The 26,314-nt window shown below is 41.6% G+C and overlaps 1 protein-coding gene and 1 pseudogene across 5 annotated transcripts in view; one reads left to right on the top strand and one right to left on the bottom strand.

The window, feature by feature from the left end:
* The first annotated feature begins 236 nt into the window (after positions 1-236).
* The window catches only part of LOC309872041 (conserved oligomeric Golgi complex subunit 2-like), a 1,078,599-nt gene continuing 1,052,521 nt past the window's right edge, over positions 237-26,314 (top strand). The window contains exons 1-2 of one of the 4 annotated variants that reach the window (XR_014315634.1): positions 316-444; positions 19,794-20,131. Coding sequence is in view for 1 of the 4 variants with exons in the window: in XM_082745625.1 (XP_082601751.1) it covers positions 373-444 (72 nt within the window). In the remaining 3 variants the exon portion in view is untranslated. Of the gene's footprint in view, positions 445-18,854; positions 18,904-19,793; positions 20,132-26,314 lie in introns of those variants that run through there. The other 3 variants (XR_014315635.1, XM_082745625.1, XR_014315633.1) reach the window with 3 other exon arrangements.
* On the bottom strand, positions 4,884-5,979 carry LOC309871948 (rRNA-processing protein FCF1 homolog pseudogene; annotated as a pseudogene). Its single transcript has 2 exons — positions 5,356-5,979; positions 4,884-4,905 (listed from the first exon to the last, which is right to left on the bottom strand). The product of its transcript is annotated as an rRNA-processing protein FCF1 homolog pseudogene (transcript).

Genomic DNA, 26,314 nt, shown 5'->3' with positions numbered 1-26,314 from the left:
AACGGCGAGGTGGGGAGGGAGCGCCCCTGACCCTACCCGCCCTCCCCTCTCCCGCTCACGCCGCATCACCAGCGGAGGGGCTGCTCCGCAGAAACTTACTCGAGGTTGTAGTTCGCCCTCCGCCGCATGGGGGCCGCATCACCTGCTGGCTCGGCGTTAGCGGTCCGCACCCCTCTCTTGGCGGAGGCAGGCGGAGGCGGGCCTGCGGAGTCCTCTTTCATTGGCCGGGGTGCAGACGCTGCCATGTTGGAGGAAGCAGTGCCTTCTGTTCGGTGGAAACGCCGTGGCTTCACCGGTAGCGTCGGTAGGAGCGCAGCCTCCTACCTTTCCTCCTCGCTCGAGTGTCGGTGCTGAGAGGCGGCGGCCGGCGGGATGGAGAGAAGTAGGATGAACCTGCCCAAGGGGCCGGACAGGCTCTGCTTCGACAAGGACGTGTTCATGAAGGTGCGCGCCTGGGCTCTGCTCCCCGGAGCTGGGACGTGGGTGGCCTGCCCTTCTTGGCCCTCCGGGGCCTCTCCTCGGGCTTCTCCTGTGGGCTTCCTGGGCCGTCCCCGCCCCGGACGGGTCCTCGGCAGGGACCTCACTGCACTTCGCAGTGAGTCTCTTGGCCTCGGGTGGGCTAGGTGCAACCTGGAGAAAGCACTCCTGTGAAATCGTGCACATTGAATGAAAAGGCCTGAAAGTTCAGGGCAAGTGGTTTTGAGCTAAACATAAAAGCCCCGGACCCGTAGGACCCGCCTCTGGTACCGTGCGGCACAGTCAGACCGCCGCTCCCCCAGCCTGACAGAAGCCTCCCAGTGCCTTGTGCCTAGAAGCTCAGCGTCTGTGCGTTGAACACATCTCTGAACACACGTACTTACCAGGAATCGGGTCAAAAAGGCACTTAAGCTAACGTTTATGCCTGACTTTTGTCTTAAGCTCAGAATGAGAAATCTGAAAGACTGTACTGTCCTTACTGGTTCTGGTCCAGTACTACAAAGCATACCAAGCTCCTTTTCTAATGTTTCCCTACTTCTCTTGGTGAAGTCAGCCTGAAGCTGGCAGCATATAACTGTAGGACATAAACTTACAGAATAGAAATTTAAACTGAAAAGACTTTACTGACAGGAAAGGTTCATCAGACATAGCCTTGAAAATGTCCCAAGGTTTGAATCAGAGCCAGGAGGAGCTTTATCTGTTTTCTGTATCCCTCTGGGTCTGTACTTAAACTATCAAAACGTATATGTTTAATTTCTAAGGATTGGGATTTAGTAGCTGGTTTCAGTGTTAAAAAGTTTTGGCTCTGTAGGTACCTAAAATTCTGAAGAGTTTGAATTTCTTACTTTTTTATGGCTTCAAGTCATAATATGTTTTTTTCTTTTTTGGGTTAACCAGCTAGTTCCTTTTTGATACTTGCATTCAGATCACATCTCCCAAACTCTGGCTTTAAAAGTCCTTATGTCTGGATCCTCTGCGGTGTGGCCATATCATTTTTAATATGTAGGGATGTCTAGACGAAGGTATATTGTACTCTTGTTCTTGTATGGTGATGTTAAGCCACTGTAATAAAAGGTGTAAAGTGAATGGAGTGTCTGAAGGAGAGCACAGAGTGAATTCTCTGATCCAGAAACCTTTTGTTAATGAAGGACACGTGATGAGGAGAGAGGTCATTGGAAGAAGAAAAGGCACACACATAGACTTAAAGAATCTCAAAGCACGGAATTCTCTTTAGCTTGTCTGTCTTTGGACTTCGTCAGGCTTTCTTTGGGCCTAACACTAGCATTTTCTAACACTTCCTAGCCCTGCCATCTTTCTCACTCTGAGCTGACAGAATGCCTTTGGTCAAAGCAGCTTCGGAAAATAGAAATCTCAAAATAGCAGTTCTAAAGTAGGACTTAGAGGTAGGAAGAGAGCAAACTGGGAAAGTGGCTAGAATGCCAGCAATTCCATATTCTTTCAAAGCTCTGAAATTTCTGAATATAATGTACAATTTGTAGTGTTAATGAACATGACCCCTTCATACATAGAAGGAAAATACATGGAACAGCTGTTCTGTGTAAAGTGGTATTGATCTTCTATGTGGGAGCTGGAGATAAAGGTTATTTGCAATTTCTGTTTCCATCAGAGAGATGTTTTGTTAAGTTACAGTTCCGAGGCAGAAATGAGCGGAGAGCTTGCTGTCGGGGTTGTATTTCTACATAGGTGTCTTGTTTGGCACATTTTGGAATGAGACTGGGATGGTAGAAAGGGAGATGGGGTGGGGCTGCGGGTTGCACCTTGGACACTGCATACATTGAGGGGTCCACGTTGATGCAGTCTTCATGGTAGAGCTGCAGTCAGGTTTACAGCAGGAAGTTGCATGGTCATATCTGTTGAGTTCGAGCTGACTGGTGGCAGGAGACTACTTAAAAAGTCATGTTTATGAGATCTAATAAGAAATAGAAGGGGAAAGGTATGCAAAAGAGGTAGGTGATCAAAGTGCAGGAATGGCAGATGGGGAAGGGTCACCTGGGGCAGAGGCACTGGCAACATCATACTTTGTCGGCTTAGAAATCCAAAAATCCTTTGGGTTGACAGCCAACTAATAGATGAGCAGGACATAAGGTATTGGTAGTAGGGGGAGAAAGTGGCATAACAGATAAATTAGACCATTTACATGGGTGTGCTATTGACATCACAAGTAGCCTTCCTCTTTCATCTCCAGTCGTACAGAAAAATTAGCAGCCATCCCACGGGACCTCTTCCATCCTGCTGACCATGATCCCATTCTTGTATTTGTCCCCTTCTCCTCCTCGCCTGGTACGGGGAGGGGCTCTCCTTCCTCCTCGGGTTCAGTCTCCACTCTGGCTCGGAGTCCATGCCCTCCCGCCCTTCCAGGAGCCTGCAAGGATCCTCTCCCCTGCACTCCTTCCCATCACGCGCTCCTGTTTGATCCTCTCCCACTTGACTGCCCCACCTCTAGGTATTGCCCTGTCACTGTCGCGCATCACAGCCAGTGCTCAGGGGTTGACTTGACTTTCCCACCTTCCACCCTTCAGGCCCTGTCGTTCCACTAAAGAGTTCTTACCAAAACTGTTTCTAAGTCAGCGCACCTGACCTTTCTCTGTCTCCTTACTCGACATCGCAGTAGACCAAATGCTCTGCATTGCTTTCTGTCTTTCTTCTACCTCTCTGATGTGTCTCCTGTGCAGAGTCATGCTCCTGGTAGCCACTGAATGCTAATTATGGGCTCAGCCCCGTGTTCCTTTCTTTTCCTAGATGACCTTTTGTGCAGCTTCATGACCACCTATCAGCAGGTAAGGCAGATTCCTGTCTCTGGTCCACACGCTTCCTGAGCACCAGTTCTGTGTATCGGACTTGCTGACCTTTCTTCTCGGATGTGTCTGTGGCCCCTCAGACTCATCAGGCTCAAGACGGAATTCATGAGCACCTCCTCCACGGAAAACCACCTTTCTTATTCTATTGCCTCTCTCGGTAAACACTTCATCCGTTTAGCCTGGAGTCGGGAAACCAGAAGTCAACTCCTACTCTGTCACCTTTCCAAAATCTAGTCTGTTACACCAAGTCCTGTGGATTTCGCTTACTAAACCTCTTGAGTCCATATACTTCTTTCCATCTCTTCTCGTACCTTTGCAGTGCGCCCTTGCCATCACACCGTAGAAGCTTCTCACCCAGTCTCCATGTGCCTTCCTTGTCTTTCTGGCCCCTGGTCTACACTGCAGGCGAGCCACTCTTGTCAGAATGCGGATGTGATCTTGTATGTACCAGGTGACTGGTCAGTCCACCAGCTCTTGAAAAACCATTTTCCCACGCACTCGAACGTATTTCAAAGAGAATCAGTACCCCATGGGGTAGTTTTCCTTGGTAGACAGTTTGTTTCTGCAATGAGCCATCTGCCTCCTTTGAACTTCTCTGTGTCAGTTCCTCTCTGGAACCTGTGGCTTCGTTGGCACCCCGGGTAGGCACATGATGACCTTTTCCATGAGAAGTGAAGGCAGGAGCCCTCTGGACAGTGAATGTATGTACCCTCATGTTCCATAGGTAAAAGAACCGTGTGTGGGGGTGGGGGGGTAAGTCCTTGAGTCTCCTCCCTGTTCTAATTGGGTGAACTGGGAATTTTGAGGCAGGAAGCAGGTCCTGTGTGTCCTTGTTTGCAGGGAGCATGCATTCTGATGGACAAAACGGAAAAGGGGAAGAATGAGCAGCTGCTCAGATCTGTTTGTACTGTGCTGGCTGATTAGCTGTGACCTGCAGATGTGGGTCCCATCCTCGGCTCTGCTCTCTGCCTGCTTATGTCTGACTTGGGGCAAATCACTCGCCTCCGGCCTTCTGTTTGCTTGTTAGTATAATGAGGTGGTGCTTATCTATGTGATCTTTGCCGGCTCCTCTGAAAAGACTCTAGTCCATCCTGGCTTGCAGATAAGGAAACTGAGGCCTGAGGTGTGATGACTTCCTTTAAAGCCACACAGCTAGTTGGGGCCAATCACAGGCCAGATCTCCTGACCCCCACGCATCAGTCCTTGGAAATCCTACTGTAATATGTTCCTTTCCAGAGGCCACAGGTGGGAACTGAGGGAAGTGGGACAATCAGAACATTAAGAATAGCGCAGAAGATGGCACAATGTCCGCATGCCTTGGCACCTGCATTTCACCAATAGGGCCACCTCTTACCTTAGAAGAAGTTCCCACAGGGCTGGTGATCTGGATGCCTGGCCTGGAGCTTAGCTATGGTAAATGGGACCAGAGGGAAGTGATGGCTGTTTGAGGTGGACTTTGTTGACAGCAGCTGGAGATAGCAGCTGACAGAGGAGGAAGAGGGAAGAGTGACAGACGGCAGATAGCCGCAGGCCCACAGGTCAGCCACTGTTGCCCAGGGTCGCCCATCCCCAGCAGCCGACTTCATATCACAGGATCTGAGTGCTTACCCTGTGGGTTCTTAGTTCGATGTCACGTCTTGATGACAAGATTCCATTCTCTTCCGCATCAGTGTGAGACAGACATCGTAATGAAATTCTAATTAGCCAAATATGGAATGTAAGCCTGGAACTCATTTTATAGAGAAATTTTCTTATGTGAACTACTTTCCCTGATGATAGAGGAGTTGTGACGATGTAACATCAGATAAAGTTTATCTGATTGGCACTTGTAAGAAGGGTTCCCGGCAAAAAAGAACTGTTTTCTTGTTGTTGTTGTCCTCCCTTTTGATCTTTCCTTTCCATTCCTTTTTTTTTTTTTTTTTGTCTTGTGAGCGGTCATCTGATTTATAAAAAGATGCAACAAAAAGTAAAATGGTACAAGATAATCAGTTTCAAAACATAAAAAAGTGAGTGTCTTTAGCCATAGCTCAGAACAGAGGAACTGGGTAAGGAGAATTGCTTGTATGAACTGGCAACAGGAAAAGTTGGTAAAGGAGAGCTGAGGAACTCTATTAAGACATAGGAGTGAGGGGCTCCATCATCATCTGGCATTTGCTCAGTGTCGTCTATATGGTTAGAGATGTCCATGATGGGAACTCCAGCAATCTTCTGGGTCTGGGTCAGCTGATGCCACAGTGTAACACTCTGAAGTACTTCCATACTGAGCAGTCATCTGCATAGTTTGTCTTGTGTGTACGTGGTAATCATTTGAATCTTGGCTCTTTCGCAATCCTTAGAGCCTCTTGATACTTTCACCCCGGTTTCTCAGTTTCAGCCATTACACAGTCAGTTGTACAACTGGTAAACTTGGCACACAGCCCATCCATCATTGACCGGTCAAGTTTGGCTTAAATAGAAAAGTTGATAAAGTCGGTACCAACCAGGATGTGGTAAGTCGGCCCAGCTGTGTGTTTATATTGGAAAAAGCAGGAGGGATGTTGGGGGACTTCTCTTTCCTTGAGTGCATGGGATCCTTCTTTTCTTTCTTTTTAGGTTTTAATCTGTCCTTCTCTCAGAGAAGGATCTCAGAGCTAAGCATTCGCTTCCTGGTCACATAGTTTCTTGCTTTCTCTTGCTTCCCCATGTTCACATCATGCCCATTTCTCCTTGCTTTTGATTTTCTAATTCACTCTTTGTAGTACCATAAAACTTATTTAAATAAAATGTTGGCCTACTAAGTTATTGATTATTAGTAAGTTCTTTGTTCAAAATTTGAGAGCAAGAAGTATTATGTAAATATATCTTTTTGTTATTTAACTAGTCTTACAACATTTAGCATCAAATTTCTTGAAACATTTAAACAAATTAATCACAAACTGGGGCTTGGGCTCTTTCTTTCTTTTTTTTTTTTTTTAAGTAATCTCTATACCCAACATGGGACTTGAACTCACAACCCTGAGATCAAGACCTGCACGCTCCAGTGACTGAACAAGCCAGGTGCCCTTTGGGCTTTTTGTTTTTAAGTTCCTCAGGTGAGGGGGTGCCTTAGTGGCTCAGAGGTTTAAGCTTCTGCCTTCAGCTCAGGTCATGGTCTCAGGGTCCTGGGGTCGAGCCCTGCATGGGACACTCTGCTCAGCATGGAGCATGATTCCCTCCCTCTCTGCCTACTTGTGATCTCTCTCTCTGTGTCAAATAAATAAATAAAATCTTAAAAAAAAAAAAGTTTCTTAAGTGATTCTAATGTGTGACCAGTGTTGAGAACTCTAGCACTGGATAATTCCTTTAAATAGCTCAAGAAATTAATTTTGAAAAGCGAACTAAAAGCCTACATAGATTATGATTGGTGTTAAATTGAGGGGAAAAAAGAGATAAAGAGAAGAAATCAGCTGGAACAGAGTGTAATTAGGTACTCAAATATTTGTTAGATGGATAAATACATTTACGGAATGTAGGGTTTGTTGTTTTTTTTTTTTTGTCTCTTCATAAATATGTCAAATGGGTATATAAATTCAAGAAAGGAGTTTGATATAAAATTGATTAAAATGTTAGAACAGAAGTTTTTTAGAATTTTAGTGTTACTATTTCATGATGCTTTTAAGATGATCTCTCTGTAGATGGTGGGAAGATCTTGTTAGCATATGTTTTTAATTTCTCAAGCTTGAATAATTTAGTCACCGAACAAAGATTTAGAATGAGTTTTGGGAGACACAAGTCCTAGATTATGTCCCCACCTAGCTGGGTCAGAGATTTGAGAGCAGGGGCTGGAGGGAAGAGCTCCAAGGACATTTTTGTATACATGCTGATACCTTGGGCGGGAACACTCTTCCCACACTTCCGGTGGCTAGCTCTTTTGTGTCATTTGGATCTCAACTCATTGTTCTATATTTCCTGGTTCATCCAAGTTAAAATACATCCCATTTGTCACTCAACCTTTACTGTGTCCTGTTTTCTTTTTAGCTGTGATCACTATTCATTAATCACTATTTGATCACTGTTCATTAATATAATGTTTGTTTACATATTTATTTTCTCATTTCTGCATTAGAATATCTGCTCCTTAAAAGCAGAGACCTTGTCTTTTCTTTTCCTGACTGTGTCCCCAGGTCTTAGAGCAGAGCTGGAGTTGCATGATAAATATTTGAGGAATATTTATGGGATATACAGGGACATTTATTCATCTCTGTTGTCCATTGTTTTCAAGAATGGTTGGAAACACACACATACGTGAGCTCACACAAACTTTCTATGTCTTTCAACCCCTATGTAGTGTGCAGATTAGTGCTTAACTATTTTGGTTTTTTGTCTCGATGAAATGGGACATGTTTCATAAATTTCATATGCCCTCTTAGTACTTCTCATCATTACAGAGTGATGGTTCTGGGGGATTCTGCTTCTCGTGGAGATAGTATATAGTGATTTTATAAGTCCATGTATCTGGGAAGGAGTGTTTTACTTCTTGGCAGCTTAGAGAACTTCAATCTTTCCAAATTCCATGTAATTTTCATAGCATTAAAGCTACTAATTTCAGATTATTGGTAAGTTTTAAATGATTAATTCCCAGGTTACTTTGAATTAGTCTTTGTTTGCCATCCCTGATTGCAGCTAGTTAGTAAAGTAGCTAAACTTTTAAACTCTACTTGGTTTTAATTTTGAGTGATGTCACTGCTTCTCTCATGGTTAATGGTTCTTAATTACCTGCAGCTTGTCTGGTTTGCTCATTTATTTTCCTGTGTTCCAACACCTCTTGTGATCTCCCAACTTCTGGCCTTTTGGGGGATTTGTACTTTAACTGGGTTCAGATAGGAAATGCCCCTGAGTACAAAGAGAAGATATTTTTCTTCTAACTTCACTATCTCCTATTATTAATGTATTACATTGTTGTGGTGCATGTGTTACAACTGATGAACCAGCATTGATACAGTATTAATTAAAATCCATGGTTTACATTAGGGTTCACTCCTCTTTCTATAGTTCTGTGGGTCTTGACAAATGTATAATGTTATTTACCTACTGTTGGTATCTTACAGCCTAGTTTCATTGCCTTGAAAAACCCTGTACCTCATCTATTTGTTTCTTCTCCTCTCTCTGCACCCTCCTTGCTCACCCCTCAGCCTGGGATCTTTTTACTGTCTAGAGTTTTACCTTTTTAGAGGCACCTGGCTGGCTTAGTTGCTAGGGCATCTGACTCTTGATCTCAGGGTTGTGAGTTCTAGCCACCACATTGGGTATAGAGATGACCTAAACAATAAATAAAAATAAAAATGTTGGTTAATTTTTACCTTTTCCAGAATGCCATAGAGTTGGAATCATATAGTATTTAGCCTTTGAGACTGGTTCTTCACTTAGCAATATGCATTTAAGGTTCTTCGAAGTCTTGTGGCTTAATAATTCATCTTTTAATTGTCGAATAATCCGTTGTGTGGGTGTGGCACAGTGTACCTGTTCACCTACTGAAGGAGATTGGATTGCTTCCAAGTTTTGGCACTTCAGAGAATAAAGCTGCTGTAAATATCCGTGTGCAGGTTTTTGTGTGGACACTAGTTTTAAGCTCTTTTGGGTAAATACAAAGGAGCACAATTACTGATCTTATAGTGAGAATGTGTTTAGTTCTGTGAGAAACTGCCAAGCTGTCTCACACAGTGCCTCCCATTTTGCATTCTGACCAAACAGTGAATGAGAGTTTGGTTGTCCCACATCCTTGCTAGCATTTGGTATTACTAGTGCTTTGGATTTTTTATATTCTACGTGATATGTAATAGTACCTTGTTTAAATTTGCAATTTCTTAATGACATACAAAGTTGAGCATCTTTTCAGATCCTTTTTTTTTTTTCGTTTTTAAAGATTCTATTTATTTATTAACAGCACAAGCATACGGAGAGGTAGCAGCAGGCAGCAGGAGAGGGAAAAAAGCAGGCTCCTCGCTGAGCCGGGAGCCCAGTGTGGATTTCAGTCCCAGGACCTGAGCTAAAGGCAGATGCTTAACTGACTGGGGTTCCCAGCCACCGCTCTTTTCACATTTTTAAATTAGGTTTGATTTCTTGTTGCTACTAAGACATCTTTATATTATATTTCTTATTTTAAGTCCTTTACCATGGCTGTGTTTTGCAGATATTTTCTCTACTCTGTGACTGGTCTTTTCATCTCTCTCTCTCTTTTTTTTTAAAGATTTTATTTATTTATTTGTCAGAGAAAGAGCGAGCGAGAGTGAGCACAGGCAGACAGAGTGGAAGGCAGAGTCAGAGGGTGAAGCAGGATCCCTGCGGAGCAAGGATCCCAATGTGGGACTCGATCCCAGGACGCTGGGATCGTGACCTGAACCAAAGGCAGCTGCTTAACCAACTGAGCCACCCAGTTGTCCCGTCTTTTCATTCTCTTAACAGTGTCTTTTACAGAGAAGTTTAATTTTAACAAAGTCCCTCTCATCAATTTTTTTCTTTCGTAGATCATGCTTTTGGTTTTATATCTGAAAAGTCATTGCCAAATCCAAGGATCCCTACATTTTTTCTTATGTCATCTTTAAGAAGTTTTGCATTTTACGTTTAGGTTTTGTGAAAGGTGTGAAAAGTTTGTTTTTATTCTTTTCATTTGTTTGTTTTTTCTTATCAATGTCCCATTGTTCGGTTCCATTTGTTGAAGACTGTCCTTGCCATTGAGTTGCTTTTGCCTGTGTGTGTGGATGTTGTTCTGGGCTCTCCACTCTGTTCCAAGCACCTGTCTCTTTTGCCAGGCACCTTCTGTCTTAATCACTATAGCTTTAATAGTAAGTCTTGAGATTGGGTGGTGGCAATCCTCAATTTCCTTTTTTCCCCGCTATTTAATATTTTGTTGACTACTCTGGGACTCTTGGTTTTCCAGTTTTCCATCCAAATTTTAGAGTCAACATGTTGGTATGCACAGAATAACTTCCTGGCATTTTGATTGGGATTGCATTGAGTCTGTCGATCAGTTTGGGAAGAACTGACCTCTTAACAGTATTGAGTGTTCTTACCCACGATTGTGGACTTTCTTTCCACTTCACATCTTACCTTGCTTGTTATCTTTCATCAGAATTTTATACTTTTTCTCATATAGATCTTGTGCATATTTTGTTAGATTTGCACCTAAGTATTAATTTTTTTGGTATGCTAATGTAAATGGTCTTGTGTTTTTAACTTCAAATTCCACTTGTACATTGCTGGTATATACGAAAGCAATTGACTTTTTAAATTTTTTAATTAAAATTCAATCTCGTTAACATACAGTGTACTTTTAGTTTCATGGTTAGAATTTCGTGATTCATTGGTTGCATACAACACCCAGAGCTCATCCCAACAAGTGCCCTCCTTAATACCCCTCACGCAGTTACCCCAAATTTTCCCTCTCCAGTAACCCTCAGTTTGTTTCCTGTAGTTAAGTCTCTTGTGATTTGCCTCCCTGTCTGTTTCTATTTTTCCTTCCCTTCTCCTATATTCATCTGTTGTTTCTTAAGTTCACATGTGACTGAAACTATATGGTATTTGTCTTCCTCTAGTTCCATCCATGTCCTTGCAAATGGCAAGATTTTGTTCTTTTTGATGGCTGAGTAATGTGTGTGTGTGTGTGTGTGTGTGTGTATGTATACCACATCTTCTTTATCCATTCATCTGTTGATGGACATCTGGGCTCTTTCAATAGTTTGACTATAAACATCTGGGTGCTTTTGCCCCTTCAAATCACTTTGTGTACTTTGGATAAACATCTAATAGGGCAATTGCTAAGTCGTTGGGTTGTTACATTTTTAACTTTTTGAGGAGCCTCCATACTGTTTTCCAGAGTTGCATTCTCACCAACAGTGTAGGAGGATTCCCCTTTCTACACATCTTCGCCAACATCTGTTGTTTCCTGACTTGTTAATTTTAGCCATTTTGACTGATGTAAGGTGGTGTCTCATTGTGGTTTTGATTTGTATTTCCCTGATGCTGAGTGATGTGGAGCCCTTTTTCATGTGTCTGTTGGCCATTTGGATGCCTTCTTTGGTCTGTTCATGTCTTCTGTCCATTTCTTGACTGGATTTTTTTGTTTTTTGGATGTTGAGTTTGATAAATTCTTTATAAATTTTGAATACTGGCCCTTTGTCTGATACATCATTGGAAAGCAATTGACTTCTGTATTTTAACTGTGTATTGTGTAGACTTGCTATAATCACTTGACTAGTTTCAGGAGGGTGTGGGGTGTGAAGTCTTTGTATTTTCTGTAGACAGTCATGTCATCTGTGAACAAAGTTTTATTCTTTCCCAGGTTGTATACCTTTTGTTTCCTTTTCTTACCTTATTTCATTAGTTTGGCCTTCCAGTATAGTATTGAATAGTAGTAGTAGGAGGGACATCCTTGCCTTGATTCCCTGTCTTCTATTTTCTCAGTATTAATATCATGTTAGCTGTGGATTTTTGGAAACATTCTTTATCAAGTTGAGGAAGTCCTCCTATTCTTAGTTTCCTGAGGGTTAATAATGAAGAGGTGTGGATTTTGTTAAATGTTTTTTTTCTTCCCTTCATTGATATGATCATGTGATTTTCTATCTGTTGATATGATGAATCACATTGATTTTCTAATGTTGAACATTTTCTAATGTTGCATACCTGGAATAAATACTACATGACCCTGGTGTATAATTTTTTAATATAGTGTTTGCTTTTATTTGCTAATTTTTGTTGAAGATTTTTATGTCTGTGTTCATGAGAGATACTAGTTTATAGTTTCTTTTCTTGTAGTATTGGTTTTGGTGTCAGGGTAATAATGATCTCCTAGAATGATTTAGGAAGTACTCCTTCTAGTTTTACTTTCTGGAAGAGATTTTAGAGAATTGTGTAGTATTCCATAAATGTTTGGTTGAATTTACAGTGATTGGGATTGTTAGCAGTAGCCCTCCCTTCTTTCATCTGATATTAGTAATTTATGTCTTCTACCTTTTTTTCTTTGTTTGACTGGCTAAGGGTCTATCTGTTTTATTGATGTTTTCAAAGAAACAGACTTGGGGTTTATTGATTTAAAAAAAAATTCCTGGTTTTAATTACATTGATTTCTGCTCTAATTTTTATTTTTTTTCTACTTCCTTTAGGGTTTTTTTTTTTAATGATTTTATTCGACACAGAGAGAGTCAGTGAGAGAGGGAATACAGGCAGGAGGAATGGGAGATGGAGAAGCAGCCTCCCTGAGCAGGAAACTCTGATGCAGGGCTCTGTCCCAGGACCCTAGGACCATGTCCTGAGCCAAAGGCAGATGATTAACCAAATGAACCACCCAGGAGCCCCTCCTTACTTTAGATTTGATTTTGTTGTTGTTGCCTAAAATGGAAGCTTAGATTATTGACTTTAATCTTTTTTTTTTCTAATATTTGCATTCAGTACTGTATTTTCCCTTTAAGCAGCATTCCACACATTTTGCTACATTGTATTTTGTTGAGACTGGTCTCCTGTCATTTAGAAGTGTGTCATTTAATCTCCATGTATTTTGGACTTCTTCAACTATCTTCTGTTACTGATTTTTAATTCCATTGCGGTCTGAGAACATATTTGGTATAATTTTTATTTTTAAAAATTTGTTGTGTTTTGTGGCCCAGAATTATTCTGTCTTGATGAGTGTTCCATATGAGCTTAAGAAGAATGTGTGTTGCACTATTACTGGGCGAAATAGTCTGTGTACATCTGTTGTACGGTAATTGATGGTGGTGTTAAGTGTGCCATGTCTGGACTGAATGTCCACATCTGTCAAATCCTTGTTGCCCTGCTGCTGGATCGGCCCATTAATGATGAAGAAGTGTTGAAGTCACCAGCTGTGATAATGGAATTGTTTATTTCTCCCTGCAGTTCTGTTAGGTTGTGTCTTACCTGTGTTGATCAGGCACACATACCTTAAGGATAATTGTGTCTTCTTGGTCAGTCGATTTCTTTATCATTATGTAATGCTGCTCTTTATGCCTGATAATTTTCCTTCTCTGAAATCTGCTTTGTCTGAAATTCATGTAGCTACGCCATTGTTCCTGTGATTAGTGTTACTTTGGATTTTTTTTAATGTATCCTAGCATTTAGCTTGTTGATATTTAAGTTGTTTCATTTTTCATCAAAATATAATTCACAAAGCATAATAGTTGCCATTTTAAAGTGTACTCTTCTCTGGTTTTTAGTATATTTACTGTTTATATGGTACATACGTCACTTCTGTCTAATTCCAGAATGCTTCCATCACCCGAAAAATAAACCTCTTACTTCCAATTCTCCCCTCCCCTTATTCCCTGGCAATCATGAATCTACTTTCTGTTTTTATGGATTTGCCTTTTCTGGAACATCTCATATCAGTGGAATTGTATAACACGTGACCTTTTGTGTCTGGCTTCCTTTAACCTGAGAGTAGAATGTTTTCAGACTTCACTCGTGTTGTAGCATGTAACAGTTTATTCCTTTTTATGGTTGTGTAAGAGGCTCTTCCACATTTTATGTATCCATTCATCAGTTGATGGACGTTGGGTATATACTCTTTTGGCTGTTACGAGCAGCGCTGCTGTGCACATTCATGTACAGGTTGTGGCAGGAACATCTGTTGTCAGTTCTGTCGATGTCATACCCCTAGACGTAGAACTGCTGGGTAATTGTACGTGTGTAACTTCTTGAGGAGCTACCGAGCTGTTTGCTGCCTTAGCCACACTGTTTTACATTCTCACCGACAATACAGGAGGGTTCCAGCTTCTCCGCCTTCTTGCCAGCACTTTTCTTCTTCTTTTTTTTTCTTTTTCTTTTTCTTATTTTACCATAGTTGTCCTAGTGGGTGTGACGTGGCATCTGCATGTGCTTTTGATTCGCATTTCCCCAATGACTAAGGATGTCGAACATCCCGACATGTGCTCTTGACCATCTGTGTATCATCTTTGGAGAAATGTCTATTCAAAAGTCTTTGGCTTGTTTTTAAATTAGGTTATTTGTTTTTTTGTTGTTGAGTTCTAAGAGTATATTTGCATATTCTGGTTATTAGATCCTTGTCAGACAAATGATTTGCAGATACTCTCTCCCATTCTGTGGGTTGTCTTTTCACGTTCTCCGTAGTGTCCTTTGACACACGAAAGTTTTTATTTTGATCAAGTTCAGCTTATCTAATATTTCTTATTGCTTTGTGTATCATGTCTAAGAAAGCTTTTCCCGATCCAAAGTCATACAGATTTTCACCTGTTTTCTCTGAGTGTTACAGTTTTGACTCTTACATTTAAATCTTTGATCCATTTTGAGTTATATTTTTGTGTATGTGTGACGTTGCTGTTCCAAGTTCATTCTTTTGCATGTAGATATTCACTTGTCCCAGTAGTAGGCACTCGAAAAGACTGTTCCCCCCCCCCCATTAAATGGTCTTGGCATCCTTGTGAAAAATCAGTTGACCATAAATGTATGGGTTGTAAATACTTTCTTTTTGAATACTTGGGGAATCTACACTATAAAGTAAAACCATTCCTAAAGTAGTAAAACCATTTTTGGTTAAGTGAAATGGGTCTCTATTATGGCACTGTGAGTTTGGGTTTGCTTTTCACAGCAAACGCTGCCTAACCCAGTATTCACAGATGTTCCGAGTTATTTAGTCATGTGTTATGCAACTTTTGTTTATCTGAGAACAAATGCATAAATGGTAAGTTGAGTACTAATATTACCTAATAGCATTTGTTCACTGAGGCTAAGTTATATGATTTATTTATTTATTTATTTATTTAAGATTTTATTTGAGAGTGAGAGAGTGCAGGAGCAGGAGGAAGGGACAGAGGGAGAAGCAGGCTCCTTGCTCAGCAGAGCGCCTGATGTGGAACTCAAACCCAAGAGACTGGGATCATGACCTGAGCCAAAGGCAGATGCTTAACCACATAGGCACCCCAGTTATACAATTTAGAATGCCATCATGAAGTTCAAGAACTTCAACAATGTGTAACTGAGGCAGGGAAAGTGATCGACCTAAAGGTATACAGTTGATGCGTAGGATGGCCAGGATTATGAACCAAGACCCCCTCCCGTGATGTACTACATAACTATGATGTAAGGTCTGAAATTGTCTCAGGAGAGAAAGGTCCAGGCTAATTTGGTCACCAGTGTAAGGAGCAGGTGGCTTTCTGTAGATGACTGTGAAATTACGGTTTGGTATGAAGTCCTTCTCTCCGACACTAGCAGGGTCAGTCTTTGGTTGATTAACTAAAAAAGTCAGTTTAAACAAGTACTCTTAGGGAATGGTACATACAGTTTTTAGCATTTTATTTGGAAAAAATATATGTACATTTATTCTCCATTGAAACAGTGCCAGGTCTTTTCTCTGGAAACTGGCCTGCAGATTAGATTTCTGAGTTATCACAGCACTTGGGTCGCTCAATAGGTTAGGCATCTACCTTCGGTTCAGGTCATGACCTCGGGGTCCTGGGATGGAGTCCCACATTGGGCCCCCTGTTCAGCAGGGAATCTCCTCCCATTGCCCCTTTCCCTGCTCATACTGTCTGTGTCTCAAATAAATAAAAAGAATCTTTAAAAAAAGTTTTCTATGTTGTCTTTTTTTGCATTCAGTTTCAGTTTCTTTAACTGAATTGAGTGAGAATCCTGTGATCACTCCCTCCCTGCCTGGTACTTGGTCATCTCACCCATACCTAACTTAGCAAAAATTTTCTTATTGATTTCTTTGTATCAAATCTTTCCAAAGTAGCTGTGTTAGTTTTCAAAAGAACAGTGATTTTTTTTGCAGTCATATTTTGTTGGTTTACATAGTGTTTAATGAAAAGTAAGTGTAGGTGTCCTTAACTAGTTTGGGAATCATCACATTTGATTCTTTTTTTTTTTTTTAAGATTTATTTATTTGACAGAGAGAAATCACAAGTAGACAGGCAGCCAGAGAGAGAGAGAGAGAGGGAAGCAAGCTCCCTGCCGAGCAGAGAGCTCGATGCGGGACCTGATCCCAGGACCCTGAGATCATGACCTGAGCCAAAGGCAGCGGCTTAATCCACTGAGCCACCCAGGTGCCCCATCACATTTGATTCTTGCTGACTAAACAGGTCATGGAGTAGCAGAGTCACAGGGGAATTAGATAGTAATTTATTGCCTCTAAGCATATAAGCCTACCGGGATATCACAGTATTGTAGAGGGGAAACACTGGATAGCTAATCCTGTGAGACCAATACTTGGAAATAGGTTATGAAAGATTTGGAACATCTGTTCAATGGGACACTCAGCATGCACATAAAATATTAATAGAAATGTATGTGTTTTATGTAAAGACATTCAAGTTATATTTTTAGATGGGAAATTTTTTTAATAGAATGGGTTTTTATTTTTTATTTTTTTATTCTTTTTTTAAGATTTTATTTATTTATTTGACAGAGAGAGAGAGAGGTCACAAGGAGGCAGAGAGACAGGCAGAGAGAGGGGGGAAAGTAGGCTCCGGCTGAGCAGAGAGCCTGATGTGAGGCTTGATCTCAGGACCCTGAGATATGACCTGAGCCGAAGGCAGAGGCTTAACCCACTGAGCCACCCAGGTGCCCCTAGATGGGAAATAGTTTAGAAGAGCATGAATATTTGTGTGTGTGTGTGTGTGTGTGTGTGTGTGTGTACAAACATACATAGATAAGGTCTGGGGTTTCCATTCAAGATGGTGGCATGGGAGGATCTTGATCTCATCTCTTCTATGAAATACACACTGAATCTATAGCTCCATATGGAAAAATTTCCTGTGGAAAAAACCCTACAACTAGCTGAGTGACTCCTACAAATTAGGTGAGTAAGGAAAAAAACCTATGTTGAAGTAAGAATCAGTCTTGCCATAAACCCCACCCCTGGTACAGCGACCTGGGATTGGGAGGGTACTCAAAACCCCAGGCTTCTCCCTGAGGAGCAAAGGGTTTGAGCCCCACTTCTGGCACCCCAACTTCCAAGACGTACATCTAAGAGACAAGACCCCAAAACATCCAGCTTTGAAAGCCACCAGAGCTTGCACCCATGAGACCCACAAGGCTATAGCAAACTGAGAAACAGTTCTTAAAGCAGTCCCGCGAGTAGACTGACCCACCCTGGAACTCAGCACAGAAGCAGCAGACTGAAATGGGATTAGATTTCTGTGAAAGAGGCTCATTTGCTTATCTTAAAGCCCTGAGGGGCAGGCATCTAATTTAACGTGGATCTGGGAGCCTAGTAAGGTATTCTCCAAAGATGGAGCTGATGGGTACCATCTTTGCGCTGTCCCTCTACCTCGCTTCTGCTTTCTGGTATCTCCTGGAAAGGAGCTTGAATGCTCGTATGATGCCCCGAGGTTTGCAGTTGCTACCCAGGTATAACTCTAGATCACCTGGCTCAAGCAGCCAGCAAGACTCACACTCACGGTAGTGAGTATCACAGTATTTACAACAACCAAGACTTGGAAATAACTAAAGTGTCCACCAATGGGGTGAATGGATAAAGACAATGTGTGTATATACGATGGAATATTAACCATAAAAAGAAGGAAGTCTTGCCATTTGCAACAACATGGATGGACCTTGAGGATATTGTGCTGAGTGAAATAAGTCAGACAGAGAAAGAGAAATACTGTATGATCTCCCTCACATGTGGAATCTAAGAAACAAAACAAAATGAAGTCATAGAGAACAGATTGGTGGTTGCCAGAGGCGAGGTTGTGGAGGAAATAGATGAAGGGGTCCAGTGGTATAAACTTCCAGTTAATAAGATAAGCCTTGGGGATGTAATGTACATCATAGTGACTGTAGTAAATAATACTGTGTATTATTGTATATTAATTTTATTATTTTTTATTAGAAATATGTATTATTAGCCCCAGGGTTACAGGTCTGTGAATTGTCAGGCTTACACACTTCCCAGCACTCACCGTAGTACATACCTTCCCCAATGTCCACAACCCCACGACCCTCTCCATACACCCCTCCCTCCAGCAACCCTCAGTTTGTTTTGTGAGATTAAGAGTCTCTTATGGTTTGTCTCCCTCCCAATCCAATATTTTTTTTAAGATTTAATTTATTTATTGGACAGACAGAAATCACAAGTAGGCAGAGAGGCAGGCAGAGAGAGAGGAGGAAGCAGGATCCCCGTTGAGCAGAGAGCCCGATGTGGCCTCGATTCCAGGACCCTGTGATCATGACCTGAGAGGCTTTAACCCACTGAGCCACCCAGGTGCCCCCCTCCGAATCCAATCTTGTTTCATTTTTCCTTCCCTACCCCCACACCCCCCACTTTGCCTCTCAAATTCCTCATATCAGGGAGATTGTATGATAATTGTCTTTCTCTGATTATTTCACTCAGCATACCTTCTAGTTCCATCCACGTCATTGCACATGGCAAGATTTCATTTCTTTTGATGGCTGCATAGTATAATATATATATATATATATATGTATCTATATATATATATATTTTTTTTAAGATTTTATTTATTTATTTGACAGAGATCACAAGTAGGAAGAGAGGCAGGCAGAGAGAGAGGAGGAAACAGGCTCCCTGCTGAGGAGAGAACCTGATGTGGGGCTCGATCCAAGGTCTCTGGAATCATGACCTGAGCCGAAGGCAGAGGCCTTAACTCACTGAGCTACCCAGGTGCCGTATATTATTATATATTTAAAGTTGCTAAAGCTTAATAGTTCTTAGCACAAGAAAAAAATGTGTATGTTTGGTGATGGATGTTAACTAGTCTTAGGGTGATCATTTCACAACAGATAAAAATATGGAATTTTTATGTTGTACGCCTGAAACTAACATGTGTCCATTATATGTCAGTTTCTTTAAAAAGTAATTGATATTTTATTTTTTTAAAAATTATTTATTTATTAGACAGAGATCACAAGTAGGCAGAGAGGCAGGCAGAGAGAGAGACAGGGAAGCAGGCTCCCTGCTGAGCAGAAAGCCCAATGTGGGCTTGAACCCATAACCACTGAACCAGCCAGGCACCCCAAAAGTAATTTATATTTTAAAGAGAAAGACTATGGCACCTGGGTGGCTCAGTCAGTTAAGCGTCTGCCTTCGGTTGAGATCTTGATTTCAGGGTCTTGGAATGAACCCTGGCATCAGGCTCCCAGCTCAGCAGAGAGCTGGCTTCTCCCTCTGCCCCTCCTCCCACTTGTTTTCTCTGTCTCTCTCTCAAATAAATAAAATCTTAAAAAAAAAAAAAAGTAAAGAGACCAAAACAAAGTCTGGAAGGATGTGAATCGCTGTGTTAAAATTAAGAAGAAAAAGCTGTTTCTATTTTGAGAAGAGCCTCTGAAATGTATAATTAAAAGAAATAAAATGCCTTTAGAGTTAGACAACAGGAGAGAATGGTCTTGGTGAGGGGCCCCCTTTCCCATAATCTTAGGAAGTGAGCAGACCCCCTGATGTCCTGTGTGTGTTCCCCTGCAGTAATACGGCCTCTTATTCTTTGTCTGATCTTATTTTTCTATGTAAAATGTGGTATCAGTGCAATCATTTTTTCTTTCTGGTTTGATTTTCAGGAAGATTTCAACGTCGATCACTTTGTGTCTGACTGTAGGAAGCGTGTCCAGCTGGAGGAACTAAGAGGAGATCTGGAACTCTACTATAAACTTCTTAAAATAGCCATGGTCGAGCTCATCAACAAGGATTATGCAGATTTTGTCAACCTTTCCACAAACTTGGTAAACCTGAAATTCACAAGTCCTACACACACACACACACACTTTCTCTCTCCTTCATATTTATTAAAAGGGCAGAGTTTTTAGAAACCTTTCAGTTGATTACCCCACCAACCCCACCAGAAACTTGAAGAAATTACCAATTTCATTAATAAAAGAACTAAACTTTTTGGAATACATTTTTTTGTTTTAGTTTTTATTCATTTAAGGTTGCTCTAGTTTGATTATGTTTCAAATTCATTAGTCAACAGTGAAAAGTAAAGGATAATAATACCCAAGGGGTTGTTTTATTAGTTGCTAAGCGATTACCCTGAAGTCTTCCTTGATTTAGACTAATTTGTAGGAGCAAATGTCCACCACTCTTACAATGTTTAATTTACTCCCAGGTATATCTGTTAGCCAGAGCTAGGTTGAGGGAACATTGGCCAATATTGATATTTAAAAAGTTTGGTTTTATAAAAATATAAGAATGATTTGCAGTGAGCTTATCAATTGTTTGTAAAAGCCGTTTAGAAATGTTGAATTTTGTTCCTTGGCAGAAAAGTCTCCTTGTTGATGCTTCATTTTGTTTTAAATCTGTTTGTCCAGAGAAGCACAGAAAGTTGCAGCTCCGTGGGAATTTCAAGAAGCATTAAAATTAATGATGCACATTTGCTTTCGGGAAATATACCACTAAGATAAATATCCCAATAGGATTAAAAACCTAGAAAATTTTACTTCTGTTTAATTTCTATTTTTCTCAAGGCTTATAATAATGTTTAAGAGAGACGTAGCCCGTCAGACTTTCACATCAGCTGGCTGAGTATCATCAATTACAGACAGAGAACTGTTCACCTTCTGTGAAAATTTTTCACATTCATTTAAAATGTCATCTAAAGGCAAATTGTTCTTAAGGAAACTTTCGTTTCTCCTGACTTCCCTTATTTTTATAGTTTCATGTATTTCAACAGATTTTTTTCATATTCTATGAACAACATTAATGGCCAAATAACACTTCTGTTGTTTAGCTAGTTATGTAGCAAAATACGGTTGTGCCAAAAAAAACAAGTTAAATCTGGTACTGCTTTGATCGTTAAATAGATACGTCACTATTACTCCTTATCGTGATGTGTTTGTGCCAACCTGGTTTTGCCTTTAGGTTGGCATGGACAAAGCCCTCAATCAACTTTCTGTGCCTTTGGGACAGTTACGAGAAGTTCTGGTAAGTCCCCAATTAATGAAAACAGTCTGCTGTGACGCCTGTTGTCCTCGTCGGCTTTTCTCTAAGAATTCTTTTCATCTGTTAGTTTGGTGGTACTGGTGGTTGTATTTTAACGGTTCATGATTATAATATTCACCTTCAGAAGAGTTGTAAATGATTTTGTTTTTGCATATGCTAAAAACCTAAAAAAACATGTTCGATTTGAAGAAGACATATTCTCAGAGTAGACAACCTTAAAATGTCAGGGGAGAGGAAGCATATTTCCAAATTCAACTTATTAATGCCACTTTGGTCATATGTAAGTGGTTTCTAACTTACAAATGACTTGTATTTTAACAGTTTGTAATCTTGTAAATATCCCCCCCCACCCCACGTAATCTACGTGTGGTTAGGTTCCTGGGCTGATCTACAAAAACTGTGTAATCCCTAATGGAACTGAAGGATAATATAAATAAGATGTAATACTTAATAAATGTTACATTTGCATGTTCTCTCAGAAAAATCTCTGTTGTGGGAATGGGACTCCCCACCTCTAAGCCATTGGGAATAGGAACTCTACCTGGGTGAACAGTGGAGGGGCAGTTGTGGCATCACTTCTTACAGAAAACTGTGCTGCCCTGTCTCCCCTCCCGCCCCCCCCCCCGTCTGTGTCTGGTGCCCTGACTTACGGCCTCTGTCCATTCTGATGCCCTGTCGTAAACTTGTCATAAACGACACCATCCTTCCTTGTGTGTCTCCTCTAGCTTGAGTGGCCTCTTGCGTCCCTCCCCTAAGACAGTGCCTGCATCCTAGAGAGAATATAAGGAGAACATAATTTAAGTGAAGACACAGTACATGGTTAGAACCAAGAAAAATGCGGAGTAATGGAAATATCAGTGCTGAGAAGCCTAGGGGAGGGGCAGGCAGGAAAGAGTTCGTGAAACAGGTAAAAATCTTGAGTTGTGCCTTGAGGTAGCCAATACTTTCCATGGTTTATGTCTCATTTGAATTTTACAAAATCTTGTTAAAGATACTTTTCCTTGGAATGGAAGGGATTTTCATGGTCCGCTGTTGGATTCCACACCAGCCGCTGTGGGGCTCTCCCACTGCCTCCTTGGTGTGCCTCTTCCTCCCGGGGCCTCATAGTGGTGTTGTTTCCCAAGCCTAGGCTTCCTTTGGCCTCCCACTCTTCTCTCGAACCCCCTTCCTGGAGGCAGATTTGCTCTACTCACACAGGCTCCCGTCCCGCCTCACCCCCTGCCATCACCGTATCCCCTCCCTTTTCCATGGCCTGTTTTTATGGCCACTTTGGTCCTGCTCAGCCACAGGCCTGACCTGCCTTTCTGGTCCCAACTCTGAAGCTGTTCTGTGAGATTCTCAGACCACTGAGGGATACGACTATATCTGTCTTCATTGCATCCCTGTAGGCTGCCACAATACTGACGTCCAGGAGGTGTTTCATAATGTTGATGGAGTGAATTAATTCACCTTCCTGTGGAATTTTTGTGATATGCCTACTTGATTCTAGTTGTTTCTGTTAACCTTTGTTTTGGCCCTAATTCCTAATTATCTCTTTATTCATTAGCTTCTGGACATGTTTCTCTACCTCTGTGCTCTGCCTTTTTCTGGTCTTCTGTTCTTCATTCTTGATTCCTGGTATTTCCATACCCACATTTCATCATCATGCATCAGTGCTTTGACATTCTTTCGTTCTCCAAAATATGCAGAATCTAAAGACTTCATCTCAGTGAAGTTGGCCCTCCATTCCTTTTTCTGCTTCTCTCCAGAAGGAAGCCTGCAGTGCACATGGCTGTGTGCCTGTCTGACCCTGCCCCTGAGTGTGTGTGCACTTACATCTGCTCCCCATCCCCTCCCCACCTCGGCAGCTGTGTACACATGGCTTTCAGAGTCCGATTCGAGCCCCGTCGCATTTCCAGACTCTCCTGTACTTTGCTTCATATTATCTGTTCTCCATTCTAAGCCCCCTCATCCCCATAACTTTCACTGTATATGTCATTCTTCTTCTGGCCATGCGACCCTGCCTTCGTGTCATTATGCCCCCAGGTCATGAGTCCCCTCAACAGTAACTGTGTCTGGTATATCATGTTTTTTTTTTTTCCTTGTCAATATCTGCATAGTACTGGTGCACAGGTATTAATTTCTGTGGAATTGAATGAGATGTAGGAAATTGATAATGTGACAAAACAATGTCTGTAATACATTTTCTTTATTATTCTTTTAAAGAGTTTCAGGTCATCAGTCAGTGAAGGAATTCGGGCAGTAGATGAACGAATGTGTAAACAAGAGGACATAAGGAAGAAAAAGGTACCCTCCAGTAGATTTCTTATGCTGCATGCCAGTTGAAGCCCTCTCCTCTTGTCTCCGCGAACTTGTCAGCACTATTCAGCTTTTTTTCTTTTTTTTTTTAAATTTAGCTTTTTTTCAAAGCTCTCACGCATGTGCATTTTATGCATTATGTCACGTTATCTACCTGAAATAAGAAGACAGAATTTCAGAGGTACCCACACGATCTCAAGATCACCCACTTTTTCCAGAACAAGAAACAGTGATAACTGTTGTCGGTGCAGCGCTTGACAGTTAACGACTGTATAAATTGTCAGCGGCCCTGTAAAGAAAATAGGCCTATATTAGAGACTAGGGGAGAAGTGGGCTTTCCAAAGCAAACTCAGGATTCTGCCGTAGGTTTGCTGTTATTTTCTGATCCTGTGTTCTTTATGTTCTGGTGTTCACTTTAATTTTTTCAATTCCCAGTAGTTAGCATGCGGTGTTGGCTTAGTTTCAGGTGTGTGAGACAGGCAACGGCTCTGTACATCTGAGGGCTCACCCCGGGAGTGTGCCCCTTAGTGCTATCTCCAGTTCCAAGTGTCCCCGATATCATTCATGATCATAACGATGTAGGGGCACAGCGGGCATTGGGAGTCTGGGCTTCTGACTCTCGCCTGCTGCTCTGTACAATGTTTTCTATGTGTATTATTAGCATATTTGTTAAAATCTCAGTGGGGATTAGCCTGTTTGAGGGACCTTCTGTTTAATTCGCCTCTGGATCTCCTCACAGCTTTTGTCCAAAGAATGCTTGTCGTGCGCTTCCAGACAAAACAGTAAGCTTTGTGAGAGCAGGGTGTATTTCTTGCTTTATTTTCTCGTGCCCCCCCCACCCCCCGTCGGAATGAATATTGAGCTCCCAGGGGTGTTCATTATTATTATTATTTATTGAATGGATGACTTTGTATTTTTTTGTTCTTTAAGGATGAGAGTTTTCATAATGTCCCTCAACCTCTTTGATAATATTTGTAGTGTAAAAGGTCTTTAATGATTTGGTGCTTGGGCATATAGGTATATGCACATGTAAACTGAGAGGGCCAGTACAATCGGAAGCCAAAGTTAAAACATGAATAAAGGGCCATAAGAAAACAAATGGAGGGGCGCCTGGTGGCTCAGTTGGTTAAACGTCCGACTCTTGATTTTGGCTCAGGTCATGATCTCAGGATCATGAGATTGAGCCCCGCATTGAGCTCTGTGCTCAGCAGGATGTCTGCTCGAGATTCTCTCTCTCCCTCTGCCCCTCCCCTGCACGCGCACATGCAGTCTCTCTCTCTCTCAAATAAACAAATCTTTTTTAAAAAAATAGGAAAGAAATGCTCATAGAAAGATTCAGGATGGGGAAAAAAAGAAATAAGAGTATAGAATACGAGAAAGCAAAGTCTAGGGTTTTTTTTTTTCCTTTATAAACTTGCAATAGATTATGGAAGTATGCTTATTCTAGAACTAAGATTTGCATTCTTGAGAATTCTGTGTTTCATAGAAATATTCAAAATATAGCATGCCCTATATATTTGAAGTTAACTTTTGGTCTTATATTTTCCTGCATTTAGCATGGGAAATAAAGATGATTAAGAGTAAAGATGGTGACGTTTTTTGTTTGCTTAATTTTTATTTTTATAGATGTGTGTGTTGAGGCTTATACAAGTTATTTGATCAGTTGAAAAGATTGAAAAAATCTTAAATTCACAAAGTTCGAAAGAAACCTCTGCACTAGAAGCAAGCAGGTAAGTATTTTTTTTTTTTAACTAAGTAGCACATAAATTAATACTTCACATCCAATCTAATTAGGCGGGGACGGCTTAGTTAGAATTCATTTCTGAACAAGAAGAAAATCCAGGTTTGTGGCTAGAATGTAGCTCCAGGAGAGTGGAGAGCATGAAATGGTGAAATCTATAACACGTTCCTATAAACCCTTTGGTTATAGACCACAGTTCCAACACGTCATTATGCTTGCAGTGTAAAAGTATATTTGGAATCACCTTCCCTGAGGACTAGCAAAGTCCTGTTGATCTTTAAGGCATACCTACCATTCATCTTGGTTTTTCTCCATCTCATTTTTTTTCCTAGACATGCCCAGAGTATTACCATTGATGTATTTTGCACCAGCATTATATTATTATGAAACAGTATAGGACATATCCAGTTGAAATTTACAAACAGGAAAGAAAAAACTTATGAAATAGGAAAAAGATGATGGCTCTCTTTGTTATACTGTGATTGTCTTGTTCCCTTCCTGGTGTGAATTTTCAATCAGCCAGGGTAGATGAGTGACTCAGAAAATGAGTAGTTAGGTCCTGTCAGCACTGTGAGACGCACAGTGGTGCAGTGGGAGTAGCCGGGGCGGGTCCTACACATACCAGCTGGGCTGCCTGCGTCAAGGTCGCCTGGTGCCCTGAGTGCTCTGTTGTGTGACGCTAACGGTCCCTCCCCTTGCAGGCGGAGTTAGGTTTCTAAATTTTAGGAATTAAGGTTTTAGATTTGGAAGGAACTTGAGAGACCATATGCTCCACATGTCTCATGATGGAGATTAAGAACGGACACATCCCAAAGGAAGCGATTCTCTGGTCCTAGGTCTCTGTCCCCTTTCACATCAAGGCATTCAACTAAGTGGTCAGCCTCCACTGTGCTTGTGTCTCTAGCCCGTTGCACTCGTGCTTCTGCCCCATTCGTCCACACTTAGCAGACAGTCTGCACGCGGCCCTTCTGCAGCCCGTGTGTCTCCGGCGGCTCTGCTTCACTGCGGCCCTTGGCAGCGCCTGCAGCTCCTCCAGCCCCTCCAGCCATGTCCACGTTCGGCCCCTGGAGAGCTGGCCCTCCAGTGTTCTTCCTGTCTTTGCTG

The sequence above is a fragment of the Mustela nivalis genome (genome assembly GCF_964662115.1).
Source record: "Mustela nivalis genome assembly, chromosome: 8".
Taxonomy (NCBI): domain Eukaryota; kingdom Metazoa; phylum Chordata; class Mammalia; order Carnivora; family Mustelidae; genus Mustela; species Mustela nivalis.
Note: the sequence above shows the minus strand (reverse complement) of the source record. Positions and strands in the feature narration are given on the sequence as shown.